Source organism: Priapulus caudatus, unplaced genomic scaffold, assembly GCF_000485595.1.
Source record: "Priapulus caudatus unplaced genomic scaffold, Priapulus_caudatus-5.0.1 Scaffold349, whole genome shotgun sequence".
Taxonomy (NCBI): domain Eukaryota; kingdom Metazoa; phylum Priapulida; class Priapulimorpha; order Priapulimorphida; family Priapulidae; genus Priapulus; species Priapulus caudatus.
This window is the reverse complement of record NW_014577410.1, coordinates 323,062-335,655: the sequence shown is the minus strand read 5'-3', so window position 1 is coordinate 335,655 and position 12,594 is coordinate 323,062. Positions and strand designations below refer to the sequence as shown.

The following is a 12,594-nucleotide window of genomic DNA, read 5'->3' as shown; positions in this document are numbered from 1 at the left end:
CACTTTGGCTGAGAGGGTCTATGTCCCACAGGGTACTGCTGGAACATATACCGGACCGTACCCTGGTACTATCTAATATGCCGGACTGTACCTCGCCTACTCCACTAACGAGTCTAGGGGGTCGCCTACGCCTACTCCCTAACCCTAACCATATCAGATAGTTACCAGGGTACGTTCCGGTACACCGGACCGTACCCAGGGTACGTTCCGGCAGTACCCGGGGGGACATAGACCCTACGAGCGACACTTTGTGTCAAGTTCTCGCAATGTAATAAGAAGCAGCAGTGACACTTTCAACAAGAGAATTTCAATTCTTGCCATTCTACTACTAGGCTTAGGTGAAGATACATTAAGATGCAATCGTCCTTATACATGCCCATTTATTTAGCAGCAATGTTGCTGTTGTTTATGTGTATGACAAAACCTAGCGTGATCTGCTGTTTGATAACAATGTACACCATAGCCAAAGATTGGTATCAATGGGTTATGAATTAAATGGTAATTCTCTCGCTGGATGTATCATTGGTATGAAATTTGGAGGTTTTATTTAAAATATGTAGTTTTCATATCTTTTTCTTAATTTTAGGCTTCATAGAGGTAGCATTATATACAGGGCCACACAACACACTCCAGTTGTAAGCTTAGTGCACCAGTGGAATATTGTGAAAAATATATGATGTAACATTGTAAATCTATTTTTTTAGTAAAAATCATAAAACTTATTTACAAACATTGAGAATGTCTATAAGACTGAGACCATAGTGATGACAATTCCAAGCATGATGAGAAAAGGTAACCATGTCTTTAAAAAGCCGATGAAACTGCAATGAAATTGAAGCATACGAAACATATAAGTCTATAGACAAATAACTAGCATTCCAGAATTGTTCCCCTGAATTTATCACAGCAATTAGATCTTAATAATTAATACATGCAAGTAATGAAATAATTGTTAGTAACATATATATATATATAAATACAAGTTAATCATTAATTTAGCTTCAACTTATTATCATTGTTATTCATGAAATATTTGCCGGGAGCGAGGTTCAAGAATGCATGTACGCTATACCTACTTACCTGACATATTTCCCATGGACAAGCATGAGGAAACAGAGCTTCACCATGTTCCACGACATGCTCTTGTTGTACTTCATGAGATCCAGCGCAAGTGCAACGTGCGAGTGACAGTTATCGCAACACAGATTATGCTGCAACGAAAAATCACAGGTTATACTCGACAGTTATCGGCTTGCCACCATCATCTTTGCCTGGCTTGTTTTTAATTACAGTATAGCTGAGAGGGTCTATGTCCCCCAAGGTACTGCCGGAACGTACCCTGGTACTATCTAATATGCTGGACCGTACTTCGCCTACTCCACTAACGAGTCTAGGGAGTCGCCTACGCCTACTCCCTAACCCTAACCATATCAGATATTAACCAGAGTACATTCCGGTATACCGGACCGTACCCATGGTACGTTCCGGCAGTACCCTGGGGGACATAGACCCTATGCAGGGCTCAATTTTGACAGTCGTCCGGTCGTCCGTGACGACTGATTTTCTCTCGGGCAACTACAAATTGCTTCCATGGTTGTCCGGTGTCCAACCTCTAAATTAATTTTGAAATTTTTTTTTTTTAATTTGTTAATTTTCAATTTTTCCTCATCTGTGACTTGACAGTGTTAATGTAAATGTTATGAAATAAATTTCATGCAACTTTTAATTACTATTATTATACGTCATTGATCCCAGCATCATTTACCACATTACCAATAGTTTATTCTCCTCATACAGTCATATAATGAGTGAAACAATGCGAATGGCCATGTCTGCTGTCACTGCAATACGTACAAAATGTACATGATTTTCAGGCTCAGGCACATGAAATATTTCTAGAGTGACTTGACTTTTCCATTAAACTGAAATTTCCACCTCATAAAATATCCTCATCAACTGATGGCGTGGCGATGCCATACATACCATGTGACCTTTATATTCCACAGAGGCATCAGAAACTGCCGCATCATACATCGCCTGTCCTCCTGGTACCTTTTCTAGTGACAACCGCCAATACCTTATTGGATTAAACCATACCATATGACAGTTAATTTTACAATCAGATAAATAACTCTTGTAAAAATAGCAAAAACCTGTAAAGGTGAGTCAATCAAGTTAATATAATGTTGGAACACATCCAATTGATTTATTCATGAGTTTCCACTGTGTTGCTTGCAAGTATCGACCTAAGAGTATATGGCACGTACTTATATTTTTACCAAGACTAAACTTACTTAGTTGGATTCCCAAATGCCATGCAGTCCTCCTAAAACAACAAACAATTTTCATTAAAAAAATTTAACTGAACGTGTATCAACACAGGACTACCCAAACAAACATCTCAATGATATTATTGTATAATATATATTATTTTTTAATAAAACTCACTGAAACAAAGTAAGGTCCTGCAAAATCTCTGATGACACCTGATGACATGGCAATGCCCATGTGCCCAATAATTGGCAGAATCCACCTAAAATAAAATGTAATTTATTAAATTAATTTAAGCCTTATTTTTTTTTAAAAGCCTCCAGCCCACTGTGCGACTATTTACACACTTCTTTTTATTGACGCATACTTGAGGTATACTTTTGACGGAATAATTGAAGGAATAGTTGACGGAATAATAGAAGACTTTTTCTATTTCGAGTATTCCGCATTCCGATTGTGTACCATGCGCTGTGTAAACATGGCTGTTTACTGGATTAGAGTTTGCAGATTACAGTCCGACCTCCTTTATCCGGCCACGTCGGGACCGGCACCCATCCGGATATGAGAGTTATGGTCAAACACAGCATTTCTATGCAGTTCAGTAGGGTTTATGCATGTGATAATGTATTTACTTGTTGCTATGATTATTTGTAACAAACTGTCATGTTTTATGGTTTATATGAAATAGAAATAAAATGAAATAAAACAGAAATTTTACCGGAGGCATAGTGGACACGAGCGGACAACACGCACGCACGCACGCGCGCACACACGCAAACACACGTACGGTTGGTACATCGCGCAAGTTTTGAGCAAGATTTTTAGGTGGAAATGAATGAACAAGTGCCGCGGAGCGACAGCGCTCATCTAACGTCTACTGCGGTGACTCTGTGGTGGAGTGGTGGGATTCTAGTAAACCCTGTTAGTCGCCAAATGTGTTCACAATATGCGCCGAAACAGTGGAAGGCACAGGATGGTATCAGGAACTTCTCAAAGGAATGTTCGTTGGGATCGTTTATGGAAAGTTGCCACGAGATGGCGCGTACGTTTTAAGTGTCTAAGATTAAAGATGGAAGCTCCATCGTACGTAGTAGGCAACAACTATTTGCAAGATAGAATAGGTAAGCACTCATCCATATTCCCTACGCAAGCCTACAGGTTGAAATAGAGAGCTGCCACTGTAACTAATTAACGGCGGCAAAAACTACACAGTACTATCACCACTACATGCACTGGCAGTGGCCCTGGCAGTAGCATAAGTTACATGTAACAGTTACACGTACACTGACAGTACAGAATGCTATGAGAAATTATACGATTTAAGGAGCATAAACCTTCTTCAACCCAAATTTAGCTTTTGAAATTTCACTGTGACATTGTTGCCTCATACATCCAGATGAGACGGATACTAGAGAGCGTTGCCGAAAGGAAGTGTTGATCCCAAGCGCTATAAGCGCAGATCTTGCGCGCAATTCCGCGCAAGGCGGCACGCACGACCGCGGAACGTCCTACGACAGTATGCAGCGCTCGCAGCTATGGATCCGTGCGCGCGAATGAATTGGCCGGCGCAGCGGATCCATAGCTGCCAGCGAACAAGTCCGCAATTTTAGTCGGGGACACAAGGGTAGACATTTGGACGTGAACCAGTGTTGACTTGTTATAAAAAACATAATTTCTCTCTCTTCGTAACCGAGCTGTGGACGCCAAAATCACAGAAAGACTGACGAAATTCTCGCGTTCGCGAACACTTGGCCCAGTAATGAAATGGCTGCAAGGACAAAGGCTATATAGACTGGGGACCACTCCACCTCGATTACCATCGAGTGACTAAGCTAAGCCGAGAACACGTAGCAATACCATGCATAAAACGCGCACAAACACATACATCGCAATAACATCGTATTATATGTTAGGAACTCTAGGCTATAGGCAGTAAAAAATACCTGTATATAAATAGAATTGGAACACTCAGCCTCAGGGTTTATTCATTTCTGTATTACATGAAGCCCTTATGAATTAGTTTGTAATAGTGGGTTAATTTACGGTCCCAGTACACTTACTAGTTAGCAGCCTTAGCCTATATCAGTCTATGGATCCAGTATACAGCAAGTGCCGTACACTACAACTACTTGCCAAGTACAACTTCCCGTCACTATGATATTGATAGTAATGTAAATAGCCCGACAAGACTGTACATATCAGTGTATGACTGCAGAGTCTGCACTGCAAGATCAAGGCTGCACTGCAAGATCATAGATTCGACTAGCTCCAAGAAACGGTATTGCTAGGGTTAGAATACTACGGTGTATTGACGTTGTGTGTGTAGGGAGGCTATGGATGGAGCTGGCAGCTGGTATATATAGGGTTGCACCGTCAAGGTAAGTGCGAGCAGGGCGAGTTCCAAGTTTTTCTGCGAAGTTTTTCTTGCACAAGAGCAATCAGGGCCCCCCCCCTCGACCGCAGGGTAGACGAAGGTTTTTGCTATAAGCAGCCACGCTGGGACGATGTAATTATTATATGCAAAAATGCTGTACGTACGCTCCTCCAAACGATTTCAAAACAAATACTCATCCAACAGCTTCGATCTTTGTTTCTATTTGAAGAAACAGTGTTGACTAACTTGACTTCTTATGAAACATAATGTCTCTGTTCGTAAGAGAACTGTGTCACGCGAAATCACACAGAGACTGACGCAAATTCTGCGCCACGGACGCCACGCCAGCCGCTGACGCCACGAAGGCGGAGCTTTTCCAGAATCCAGATAACATCGTGATAATCATAATGGCAACATCTGAACATCACATTGGTGCGTTAAGATGGATACGGGAAGTCGGAGCGGTAATGACGATTGAAGGGCTAGTAACGGCTACCGACCTTCACTCAGCCAACTATCGTTGGCTACACTGAGTGAGTTAGACGCTAGCGTGTCGAAACTGTGCAGCCGCGCGGGCCAGTCTAGGTCATCGAGCCGAGCGTTTTTTTTTTAAAACCTTGAAAATGTAGCGTAGATGGACTCGTTGCGCCATCTATGGGTCGCGATAACTTCCAAATTATGTCAGGGCATGAACACAGCGAAAAAGGGAAAATTATTTTCTACACGAAAAGGACCGCGCCGAGCACACACCAACAAAAACGAGCATTTGGATTTATTTCTCGCCCTACGTGCAAAGTCGAAAGGCTTCTGCAATCGCCACAACTCCGCTCAAATTGACCGATTATCGCGGCTTTCTGTAGTACCCAGAGGGCCTCGGGTATGTTTCTAAATAGAGGCAGCGAATTCGATCAAAAGGCGGCCGCGAGGCGGCGCTGTTCGCGCTTCGCGCGGATATCCGGCTGCAGACTGTCCAGGCATGTATAGATTCTCTACTAGCAAACCCGGCAGTCAAATTCTTTCTAACAGCTAAACAAATCCATGTTTAACCCTTCTCTTGAGGGTCAAAAGGTTATCGACACTTACTCTTTGCAATGTCAGCAGAAAGTACATTTCATGATCCTTTCAATAAAGCCATAAAAATGCTAGGTCACTGCTGAAGCAAAAAGTTTTTCAAATCGCTCCGTCAGACCCATGTTCGCTCAGAAAATGTCTAAAATCTGCCCTGTGCCCCATTGACGCTTTGACCTGTGACCTCAAATTCGGACGGCAGTGATGGCTTTTCCTACCATGATGCTATACACCGAACTATCACGAGCCTAGGTCAAGCCGTTTAGATTTGTGCGCAATTCTGCATTTCTCCCTATACCTTATGTAAAGGAGGGAATGTTCCCCTTCTTTTACACCTCTTGACCTTTGACTTTAACCCCAGCTTCGGCATCCCAACTCGTTTTCGATTACCCCCCCACGCTCCGAAATATCGTGACCGTACGTCGAGGCGGTTAAGATTTGTGCCACACTGTTGACGGACGCACGGACGGACGATCATGCGATTCCACAAGCTGCATCTGACTACGTCAGATGAGCTAAAAACACAGAACATCCACTGCCAGATCGCGGCCGGTTAATAGAGATTTCCGGATAACGGATGGCCGGATAAAGGAGGTCAGACTGTAAACAGTTAAAGGGATTCTTTACTCTAGGTTCTAGGGTTATTTTAAGTTAATTTAGGTTAAAATTACGCTACATAAAAAAGTTTCATGTTCAATCACCATTAGACATTTTTTTTTTATGTTTTAAAAACTAACGACTACAGTTTGATTACAGCGACGGTGGCGCCACTCAAAGCACACGATCAGAAAAGTTGCGCAAAACGACTTTTCAGCTAAGGGCTACAGACCGACGGTGTTTCTTATTTATTAATTTAAAAGCAAAAGGATTGTAATATCTTATAAACGACATATAGTTTCAGTTATATTATGGATAAATTTTGTCTTAAAATGAACATCGTTCGGTTAAATAGCATTTAGGTATAAATATAATTGCACCTTTGTGATTAGCCCTCGGTCTGTACCGTGCAAAATATATTGAGAATGCGCAACGTTTTCATGGTGGCAGCACGGTCGCGGGTATCAATGGCGCCGTTCAAATTTTGTAGCGTTGATGTATATTTCATTATATAACAATTAAATTAGGATCTGGTAATAAGTACGTGCGGTGTGGGTATAGACAATTTGTTATACAGTAAGTACAGTTGTATGCAGTAAAATCCTAGAGTCTAGTATTGCCCGTAGGGTCTATGTCTCCCTGACCCTGTTTGACCTGGCTCGTTTAGCTATTTCTGACTAACCCTAACCCTAACCATATCAGATAGTTACCCGGGGTAGGGTTAGTCAGAAATAGCTAAACGAGCCAGGTCAAACAGAGGTCAGGGAGACATAAGGCGCGTTCACAGTACAGACCGTTTTTAGCCCGAGCCTAATTAGGCCCGCGCAAATTTGGCTCGAGCCGAGCGTTCACAAACGCACGGGTTTTTCGGGCGCCGTTCCGCGTTAGAACGAGTTAATTTGGTCGCTATCGAAAACGTCTGACAGGCCCGAGCCAAATTTTACCAGCTAAATCGGTAGAGAGGTAGATGCCGCCACTGGCAGGCAAGAACAAGTCGGCACCTGCAGCTACAAGCACACACGAGCGGCCATTCACTATATATATACAACATGGTGCCTAACTCGCCGTGCAGCGGACCACAACTCGCCGTTTCAATCAGTTACAACTCCGGTGTTCCTGCAGGTGACACCACTTTCCAACTATCGTTTGAATCGCGGAGACTGCCTTCTTCATAGGTAGCATTCAAAGGATCATTTCGCATGGATATTTGAGAATTTCTGTGTTTGAGCGCATTCTGCGGACCGATTGTCAAAATGGCGGGTGTAGCTTGTTCAGCAGTCAATTCCGCGATTCCAGACGATAAGTTGGAAAGTGGGTCACTGCAAGGAATCACCGGATTGTAACGGATAGAAAACGGTGAGTTGTGGTCCGTGCAGCGGCGAGTTAGGCACCATGTTGTATATATATATAGTCAATGGCCGCGTGTGTGCTGTAGCTGCAGGTGCCGACTTGTTCTTGCTGCCAGTGGATGCCGCGAGTGTCGAACGTGTACTTCGACAAAATAAAGTCCAAAACAGTATTTAATTCGAAAAATTTGAACAGGATGCATGTTTTCAAGATTGATAATTGAACTCGGAACGGTAGTAAACACTGAATCGTACACAACGCCATCTCGCGACACACTGCCAAGGCTATAGTATCTGTGAGATATTGCACAATTGGAATAGGAATTTGACAGACAGTATTCACTTGTGTACGTGTGAACGCTCTGACTCAAACCAACCTGAAACAAATTTAGCCTGAGCCAAATTTAGCCCATTTAGCTCGAGCCAAACCATTACCGTGTGAACGCGGTCATAAATTATAATATTAATACTAATACTAATACTAATAGACAATATCTGCTCTAGTATCCCTTTAAGTAAAAGCTAATTTCTTGTTTACATGCAGGAAAAAAACTGCGAGGCAACATTCAGATTTCAAGAAATGGAAGTCTACGATGGCAACAAGATATGCAGATTTTTATTTTATTACTGGCAGCATTTGGTAATTTACGCGAAATTATACGATCATAGAAAGTAATACAAACATGATTAACGACTTTTTAGTAGTAAATCACTAAATGCAATTTGTGTTTACATTGTCATTGTCCCTGTGTCTGAGTGACAGTGAGTCTGTGTGACTAGACGACTATTAGAGGACTAACACTTACGTCAAGACTGGAATTGGAGTCCATACTATACAATAGGGGTATCTACATCGTTTGTGATCAACATCCATAGCACCATAGGTGGGAAAAGCTTTGGGCATATTTACAGTTCCTTCTTTCCTTTCAGCTTCGTCCTCCATATTCAAATGATAATAATATTGTTACCATGGGAAAATCTGGAGTTGATTCATCATGAACAAATAATTAATTCCTCTGCTTGATCATAGATAATTTCAACGTTCGAAGAGCTCGAAACTCTCAAGAAAGTCAATGAATATGTATATAGTATTATTTTAATACTAATAGGCCCTACTAATAGTTTATTTTTTATTTATAATGGACTTTTCATGGTCTCTTGTGCAGCGCTCGTAGTGGATTGTGGGTGTGACTCGGGGTCAGGAGTTCATGGTTCGGGAATTTTCGCGCAAAAACATGGCTGCGCCCATTATTTGCAAATCTTGATGGTTGAAGTAATTTAAGTAATTGTGGCACAATATTTAAGTTTGAATTTTGATTATTGGTATGGTCGCAGAGCAGCAGGAGAGTGTGATGTTCCAGTTGCGCCGAGTTGGCCTACCTGCAACTATTCCATCAGTAAAGGATGTGATAAGGTACCACTACCATTGTTAAAAAGGTTTATTATGTGAAAATTTATATAGCCACATGTAGGTGGCGCTAGAAGTTAATTAATGTATACTGGGAGTATAATAACCATACACTCATTATTTAAGTACTGCTGAATTCTGTGTATTATTTTGATTAGTAGAAGCAGAAACCAGTGGGAAAATGCACAGTACCAACATCACATAATTAGCACAGATTAGCTTCTCAGTACATGCACAATCACAATGCACTAAAGAGTAAAGATGCGCCATCAATTAAAAATGAATTATGCAGCTTAATGATCCTACTTATATTAATATTAATAGCTGCTACTAAGTAAAAGTAAAAGTCAATACAATACTCAATAGTGTAAGTATGTTGGATGATTTTTCAAATAAATTTGCTGTCACAAACACACACTGCTTACACAATTACTAGGTCAACCGTCAAGTACTATATTTTATGGCTGCATGTTCACATGGAGTGTCATGCGCTGTATAACATTGTGCTATTCTGCAGAAACAACATACAGACTAAAATACTTGTTTACTTTTTATAGCCTCAACAAGAAGTCAGTGGTGCTGGGCCGCAAGAAGGCTGCTGTGGATTTCTATCTTGATTCCGCAAAATATGCGCAGCTGATATCACGACAGCATGCTGTCATTCATCAACTGGACGTGGAAGATGCTGCACCAGCGTGTAAAATACTGGATTCTAGTCTTAATGGAACCTACGTGAATGATATCAGGGTAATTGATGACAATCCAAAAGTGTGGTGTGTGCTGAATGAGCAATGCCAATATCAGGATCTCTAATCATATGTATAGATGAAATTGTTACACTATACATATAAATTTTGCATAATAATATGAACATCTCTTCACAGTATTTATAAAAGGCTGCTATGCCAGTTGTTAATTTAACAATGGGCCGTTTAACAATTTTGACAAGCACCTTTAGTTGGCTAATATATTGTATTGGTGTGTTCATGTTATTACATATATATACATACAGGCTTGTCACCGATTTATAAAGTAGCAGGCTATAAACTACCAAGGTAGGCGGCTGTGTGCTGCAGCAGGTAGCAGCCGAGCAGTGCAGCTGCTAGGGGAGTTGGTTCGGGAGGGGTGGCCCCCCTCGTCCAGATTAGTGGTTTCCTGGGGTCCTCCACCGGAATTTTTTTTCAAAATTAAACCTCTTAGATGCATTTTCCTGCACTCTGAGTCAGCATTATTAAACAATCTTCATCACAAAAATATCACTTTTCTTGAGTTGAGTATTTTTATCTTTGGGGACACCAAAGACTAAAATACTTTAAAAAAAGAGAAGCATAAACATCAAATTGCTGAGGGTTGAACTGCTCAGTCTCTGTCACTGTATTTGTGTAAGTACAATGCTAAGGCAACATAATTTGGTTAATAAGTTAATCTATCTGCCAACTGAATAGCTAACTCAGGCGTCGACGCTTATTTTAAGATCTGGTTGTCCTGTCTGACTTTTTACTTGTCAGAATTTTGATTTTACTTGTCCAAAATTTACTTGCAATCCATGAGCCGTTAACGTTTATTTTTGGTTCAGTGCATATCATATTATGAGGAGTGTATAACATAGAGATCTATATTATATAAATAGATATTTAGATATATAAATAACTAAATATATATATATATACAGGGTTCTCCAAGCTTTTTCATTATAGCATGGCGGTGCTGCCTTTACGGCCCTAGTTGCAAATCGCCGAAGGCGGTTTGCGTGCTAGGGGGGTCCGGGGGCTATGATATTTAGCATGGCGGCTATGATATTTAGAGTGGCGGGTGCATTTTAGGATGACGGGGCTCAACGATAGCCTGGCTGGCCGCCAGGCTATAAGTGCTCTTGTAGAACCCTGATATATAGATAGATCTATATATTATATATAGAGATATATATCAATATTATACACTCCCAGTGTTACAGTATATACATGGGAAATCCTAAGCATGCCCCACGCGTCTTTAAACAATCCCCCCCCCCCGTACATTAATCAGTGCTGCCCTAGCCAGCACGTATACACAGTCACGCTGTGCTGGCTGTTGCTGCACACTGTCGAGATAGCGCCCTAGCTCAGGATGTTAGGAATATTAAAGGGAGCTTCCCTCGAACTTTCCACGTAAATATTTGTAACAATTAAACCACTGTAAAAACGCAAGTAAATAACTCACTACACTTTAACTGAACGTTAGCTTTGAAAATAAAACTGTAAAAATATGTATCAAGCCTATATTTGCACTTCAAAGAAACAACTCGAAAAACGCTTTTCGCCGCGGTTCCATAGGCGCCATATTATTTATATTTGAGCAACCATCATTTCAATCAAGTCAATGTAGCCACTTTCAGATGTCATAACTTTTAATATAAATCATTTTATGAAATCAAACATTGTAGTCTAGTCAGAGAAGCACCTCGACTGTTTATGTTATTAATTTCAGAATTTTTACCGTAACCGTTTTCGAGATAGACCGTGCTAAAAACCCAACAAAACGTAATCCGAACTAACAGCGACCTGACAGGACTCTCGACTCACTAACTCGTTAACTCGCTCAGAATACTATAATCTCCCAGCAATATAAACGTTGCCCTTTCCCTATCAGCTATCCATGTACGTGATCAGGTAAACCATTGGGTCATAACATGACAGTGTGTATAATTTTACATAGCATGGTTCATACATACATACATAACACGGCCAGTGCGCAGAGCGGAACAACCCCCGCATAGCGGCAAAAGTAAACGCTGGGAAACATTCGACCCAAACGTTTCGCTTTGTAGTCTAAAACATGTAAAAGCTTCGAATGAACGTATTCCCGAGCATTTTTTTTACCAATCACACATATATAGGCAAGTACAAACGTGCAATGTTAAAATAATTCATTTTTGCCGGATTTTATGTTTTCCGATTGAAAGTTTGAAGGAATCTACCTTTAAACAACTAGAATTTTTCACTTGTCCGATCGGGCAATCGGGCCCTTTCAGTTTCAGTTTTATTGATTATTTTTTCAAAAAAAGTAGCCTGCCAAATCATGAAAGTAGACGGCGGTTTTCGCCAGCAGCCGGCTTGATTTATATATCATACAAACATGAACGTATGTGTATACTTTTATTTGTGGTACAGAGGTGACTGATATATATACATACTAACATATATATGTAACTATATACTTATATTCTGTTGACAGGTCACAGGTGATTGCACATTGCATGAAGGAGATCTTGTAACCTTTGGCCATGTCAACGGCATCAACATTAAACCAGGCCAGTCAGCTCCACAGAAGAATTCCGAGTTTAAGTTCATGGTGAGATTCAGTTTGTAGTCGTGAGTGGTTAAAAGTGGTTTATGCGTTAATATAAATCTGCTTATTTGTGCGTACATATATATTAGAGATACTTTGATTATAAATAGTTAAGCTATAAATAGTTAAGCTATATATGTGTGTGCGTGCGTGCGTGCGTGCGTGCGTGCGTGCGTGCGTGCGTGCGTGCGTGCGTGCGTGCG

The 12,594-nt window shown here is 41.0% G+C and overlaps 2 protein-coding genes across 2 annotated transcripts in view; one reads left to right on the top strand and one right to left on the bottom strand.

Annotated features, from left to right (window-relative positions):
• Positions 1-674: 674 nt before the first annotated feature.
• On the bottom strand, positions 675-8,829 carry LOC106809374 (transmembrane protein 222-like). Its single transcript, XM_014812439.1, has 6 exons — positions 8,463-8,829; positions 2,449-2,533; positions 2,295-2,326; positions 1,984-2,077; positions 1,081-1,211; positions 675-821 (listed from the first exon to the last, which is right to left on the bottom strand). Exons 1-6 carry the CDS (start codon positions 8,597-8,599, stop codon positions 743-745), a joined length of 558 nt encoding a protein of 185 aa, XP_014667925.1. The 5' UTR covers positions 8,600-8,829; the 3' UTR covers positions 675-742.
• The window catches only part of LOC106809372, a 9,556-nt gene continuing 5,189 nt past the window's right edge, over positions 8,228-12,594 (top strand). Inside the window, exons 1-4 of the mRNA XM_014812437.1 lie at positions 8,228-8,296; positions 8,992-9,070; positions 9,622-9,811; positions 12,278-12,394. Coding sequence (XP_014667923.1) covers positions 8,263-8,296; positions 8,992-9,070; positions 9,622-9,811; positions 12,278-12,394 — 420 coding nt within the window. The 5' untranslated portion in view covers positions 8,228-8,262. The remainder of the gene's footprint in view (positions 8,297-8,991; positions 9,071-9,621; positions 9,812-12,277; positions 12,395-12,594) is intronic.

What these genes read in the sequence shown, in the direction of transcription:
- LOC106809374 (XM_014812439.1), bottom strand. Translation starts at nt 8,599, where the DNA reads ATGGAGGACGAAGCTGAAAGGAAAGAAGGAACTGTAAATATGCCCAAA. An exon ending in ACTCCAATTCCAGTCTTGAC is followed by an intron (nt 2,534 to 8,462) that starts GTAAGTGTTAGT and finishes ATTTTATTTTAG; the next exon opens with GTGGATTCTGCCAATTATTG. An exon ending in CAGGACCTTACTTTGTTTCA is followed by an intron (nt 2,327 to 2,448) that starts GTGAGTTTTATT and finishes TTGTTGTTTTAG; the next exon opens with GAGGACTGCATGGCATTTGG.